The 5,140-nt window shown below is 33.9% G+C and overlaps 1 protein-coding gene across 1 annotated transcript; it reads left to right on the top strand.

Annotated features, from left to right (window-relative positions):
• Positions 1-466: 466 nt before the first annotated feature.
• Positions 467-3,246, top strand: LOC140179391 (uncharacterized). Its single transcript, XM_072218264.1, has 3 exons — positions 467-2,701; positions 2,786-2,851; positions 3,061-3,246. The coding sequence occupies exons 1-3, from the start codon at positions 467-469 to the stop codon at positions 3,244-3,246; spliced, it is 2,487 nt and encodes an 828-aa protein (XP_072074365.1).
• Positions 3,247-5,140: the final 1,894 nt, after the last annotated feature.

Below are 5,140 nucleotides of genomic sequence, written 5' to 3'. Positions count from 1 at the left end.
AGATTTCTAAAAATTGGTTTTAAAAGTGAATTTTTTTGTTAAAACATCTGGTTATGAATTACTTATATTTTTATTCTTTGTTGCTGTTTTAGTTTGTCTCTTTAAAACCAGAAAAAGAGAATCAAATAGCGGGTCTCTCTGTAGCTGCGACTACCTTAGACATTGAGCTACACTACAGGTAAATCATTTAATATATTATCTTTTTAAATTTTTTTGAACATGTAATTGATGGACAAAGGATGGACTAGTTTACCAAGACATACTGAGGGTTACCAACATGGTGTTAATTCATTTTTGGATTTTGCCTTTTCTAAAGGTAGACCACAAGGACAAGAAATTCTTTGTCATTGTTCTATATGTAATAACTTTAGTTGAGGGCAAAGGGATGAAGTTTATGATCATTTAATAAGGAAGAGATTTCAAAAAGGTTACACTGTGTGGGTTCATCACGGCGAAAAGATAAGACATGGATAGTGAATCCGATGAGAGTGAAGTCCATGAAGGATTTGTCGACGACATTCATGGGCTGCTAAACGAGACGTTTCGGCATGTGCTTGAAGGAGATAAAGATGGTGATGGGCCAAGCGAAGATGCAAAAAAGTTTTATAACTTGCTTGAAGAAGGAAAACAAGAGTTATATCCTGACTGTAAAAAATTTTCGACATTATCATTCGTTATCCGATTGTATTTGTTGAAGACTCTTAATGGTTGGAGCAACGCATCCTTTACTGCTCTACTTGAATTACTGAAAGAAGCGATTCCTCATTTGAATATTCCTGATTCTTTCAATAAAATCAAGGCCATGGTAAAAGATTTAGGACTTGGTTATAATAAAATTCATGCTTGTCCCAACGATTGTGTTCTGTTCCGGGATACATATGAAGACGATGAATTTTGTCCAATTTGTGGAGCTTCCAGGTACATAGAAAATATTGAGGTAGATATAGAAGTTGATAAGTTGAAGAAAAAATCTGTGCCTGCGAAGGTTTTGAGGCATTTTCCCTTGATTCCAAGGCTTAAGAAGCTGTTCCTGTGTTCAAAAACAGCTGAATTATTAAGGTGGCACAATGAACATCGTTTAAAGGATGGAAAGTTAAGACACCCAGCTGATGGCCAATCATGGAAAGACTTTGACAGGCTACATCCCGATTTTGCTAAAGAATCTCGTAACATAAGATTAGGGCTAGCTAGCGATGGATTTAATCCATTTAGAACCATGAGCATCTCCCATAGTACATGCCTGGTAGTTTTGGTCGCATACAATCTTCCTCCATGGTGTTGCATGAAACCAGAGTATGTCATGATGTCCTTGCTCATCCCTAGACCATGTTCGCCTGAAAAAATCATTGATGTGTATCTTCAGCCATTAATTGAAGAGTTGAAGGTTTTATGGGAAGTTGGAGTGGAAACATATGATGCTTCAAAGAATAAAACTTTTCAACTACATGCAGCACTTTTATGGACCATAAGTGACTTTCCAGCTTATGCTATGTTATCTGGTTGGAGCACAAAGGGAAAGTTAGCATGTCCTTGTTGTAATTATGATACCTCCTCTTGTTATTTAAAACATAGCCGGAAGATGTGCTACATGGATCACCGTAAATTTTTGGCTATGGATCATCCATATAGGATGGACAAAAGATCTTTCAATGGCGATGTTGAATTGAGGTCTTCACCAGCTTTATTAGATGGGGAACAAATTTTTGAAGATTTGAAAGATTTTGATAATGTATTTGGAAAGAAGCAAAAAAATAAAATTGATGGTCCATGGAAGAAAAGGTCCATTTTCTTTGAATTGCCATATTGGAAGCAAAATACATTGCGCCATTGTCTTGATGTTATGCACATCGAGAAAAACGTATGTGATAACATAATTGGAACTTTATTAGACATTCCAGGAAAGTCCAAAGATCATGCAAATGCTCGTTACGATCTCAAAGATATGGGCATAAGAAAAAAACTTCAACCAAAGGAGATAGATGGTGGCAAGAAAGCAAAAATTACTAAGGCTTGTTTTAACCTTACTAATCAAGAAAAAACCATTTTTTGTGATATTTTGAAGTCAGTAAAATTGTCATCTGGTAGTGCCTCAAATATTTCTCGGTGTGTTCATATTGCTGAGAAAAAAATATCAGGCTACAAAAGTCATGATGCTCATTTTATGTTGCATTATTTGTTGCAAGTAGCTATAAAATGCACAATGCAGAATCAAGTAGCTGGCCCTTTAATTTATCTAGGTTCATTCTTTCGTTCCTTGTGCCAAAAAGTTGTTGAAAATGATACAATAGATCATTTGGAAGTAGATATTAGAGAAATTTTGTGCCAATTAGAAAGAATATTTTCTCCTAGTTTCTTTGATATAATGGTACATTTGCCAATTCATCTGGTAAACGAGTTGAGGTTGGGTGGCCCAGTTCAATTTAGGTGGATGTACTCCATCGAGAGATATCTGTGTAGGTTAAAGTCCTACGTTCGCAATAAGAGCCGCCCCGAAGGTTCAATTGCTGAAGGATATTTAGTCGAGGAATGCTTGACATTTTGCTCAAGGTATTTAAGTCCTGATGTGGATACAAGGCTGAGTAGGAGGACACAAAATTATGATAATTGCAGTGAAGCTGAACCAATTGGTGGAAAGAGGAAAGGGCAACCTTTTTCTCTAGATACCAGTGAAGAAATATCTTATAAATCAATAAGAGGGATGGTATATAATTAGTATCTTTGTATAGAGACAACAGTGAAGAAAACATGAGGACCTACACAATGCTTGAAGATTCATGCAAGACAGTTGGAAGATAGAGAAGAAATTTCTCTAGATATTGAAGGAGAGGCAATTGGTCCTACTGATGAAGCTGTAAACAACTTGAGCAAATTTTTGGGCACAGTGACAAGGAATTCAGATTTTTGTCCATTAATTTACACAAATTAGAAGGGGATTAAAGATAAAGAAGCCATTTGGGAATATGTTCAAGTGAGAACTTTAGTCTTATTTCTTTTAGAAAGTATCTGGAAATGTACACATGTATTTTATTCTTACTAGCAAATAATATTTGTGTTTTATAGGCTAAATTCATTATTCCAACTGAAGGAAAGAGGATGGTCCTTGCTCGTATCAATGACAACTGGAGAAGGTATAAGACCACAATAAAGCAAACTCATTTTTTGCCATACAAATGTGTTAATAAGATGCTGAAAAATCGTCTTAAGAGCATATCTGAGAGTCATTTTTACAAGTTAATTGCTTATTGAAGAACTGAAAAAGTTAAGGTAAGACATGTGAAACTTAGTGTAATTGTTTATGCAATTATATTATATACACATATGAGTGAAGTATGATGATTTGTTGATAATACTTGTCTCTTGTTATGTAGAAAATGTCTGCGCAGAATAAGAAAAATAGGGCACAACAGAAATTTAGGCATCGAAAGGGACCAATAAATTTTGCAAGAATACGTGCAAGATTGGTACAATTTTTAATTCTTTGTGAATTTTTATGTGTATGTGTGGTGTGCCTTTTAACTCTATATAAATGCTATTTGAATTGGACTTACAGGCTGCTTCTAAGGAAAATAATGAACCACCTACTCAAGCAGAAATGTTTGTTGAGACTCGCCAAAGCACAAAGGAAAAATCATTGGATGAAGACACTCTAGATGTTATTGTAAGTATTAGGAGTTAATTTGGTTAAAATAGGTTATAGATTTCTTGTGTCTTGGCAATTTGTCCATCACTTGTGGTTACTTTTATGCTTGTGTTGAGTTAAAGAATCTTGACATTATTTTTAATCTCTATTATTTGTTTCGATGTTGTCAAATGATATATGCTTTTAGTCCAATTGTGTATTTACTCTTATTTTATTACTACTATTTTTCTTCACATTAATATAGGCACATTTGCAAGCTGAGAATAAAAAGTCTAAAGAATCAGCAATTAGAGCTTTCCAATCCATATTTGGGAAAGAGAAGGCAGGGAGAGTGCGATGTCACGGAAGAGTTACCACACCAACTTTGTTGAAGAAAAATGAAGAAACTGCCACCTTTAAGCAGCAACATGCAACTGAGAAAACAACATTAGAGAATAAGGTTGATGTGATGCAAAAAGAAGTAGATGAACTAAAATTGCTTGTTAAGATGATGCTGCAACAAAAAAGCTCAGGAGTGGACCTTGACATGTTAGCTGCTCAATTAGGAAGCACTTTAGGCAATGCGAACAATGATGCGCATGAAGAGGTATTATTTGTTGTTAAAGTTTCTATATGTTATCATATCTTAAACAATGGTTGATTATGATGATGTTGATTCAATTGTTTTGTGTATCTAAATAGAAGAATGTTATGATATATATGCTTGTCCTCTCTCTCTCAAATATTTTTATTTAACATTATTAGTATTAAAGATGTGTAGTTTTATATTTGATTTATTTTTTTTTTACAGAAAAACTATGTTGAAGGGGAAATCGAACTTGATTAAGGTCAAATTTTTAAAAGCAAATGTTACAGAGTAAAAGTCATGAACTTGTGGACATGATGACTATTTGCTACTTAGCTATTTCAACTCTCTTTTATTATTATATTTTTTGCAAACTTAGATAATATTGTGGATCTTACAACAATTTTTATAAGTTAAATTTGATGGGAAATGTTCAATTATTTTTCTTTAGTGACTTGATTCAAATAGTTTAGATTATTTATTGACACTAAATAATTAAAAAAATTGAAATTAATTTCATTCACGAGAAAACTATTGTAAATAAAAAATTATATATTACAAAAAAATCGTTGTCAATAGTTATAAAAGACAATGGTGTTAAAACTGTTGCCAAAACACGACTCCAACGGTAACGCTTTAAAACCGTTGTCTTAGATGACTATAAAATGGCAATGGTATTAAAACCGTTGCCGAAAAATGACATCAAACGGTAACTCTTTAAAACCGTTGTCCTAGATGACTATAAACTGGCAATGGTTTTAAAACCGTTGCCGAAACCTGGCACCAACGGTAACGGTTTAAAACCGTTGGCTATGTGAATAATAAAACCACAACAGTTTAAAACCGTTGCCTATCCAGTTACGGTATTAAACCGTTGTCATATTAATAGGAACGGTTCTAAACCGTTGCTTATCAAGTAACGGATCAAAACCGTT

The sequence above is a fragment of the Arachis hypogaea genome, chromosome 15 (assembly GCF_003086295.3).
Source record: "Arachis hypogaea cultivar Tifrunner chromosome 15, arahy.Tifrunner.gnm2.J5K5, whole genome shotgun sequence".
Lineage (NCBI taxonomy): Eukaryota > Viridiplantae > Streptophyta > Magnoliopsida > Fabales > Fabaceae > Arachis > Arachis hypogaea.
The sequence above is the reverse complement of the archived record's forward strand: the minus strand, read 5'-3'. Positions and strand labels throughout refer to the sequence as shown.

What these genes read in the sequence shown, in the direction of transcription:
- LOC140179391 (XM_072218264.1), top strand. Translation starts at nt 467, where the DNA reads ATGGATAGTGAATCCGATGAGAGTGAAGTCCATGAAGGATTTGTCGAC. An exon ending in ATAAATCAATAAGAGGGATG is followed by an intron (nt 2,702 to 2,785) that starts GTATATAATTAG and finishes CATGCAAGACAG; the next exon opens with TTGGAAGATAGAGAAGAAAT. An exon ending in TTGGTCCTACTGATGAAGCT is followed by an intron (nt 2,852 to 3,060) that starts GTAAACAACTTG and finishes TGTGTTTTATAG; the next exon opens with GCTAAATTCATTATTCCAAC.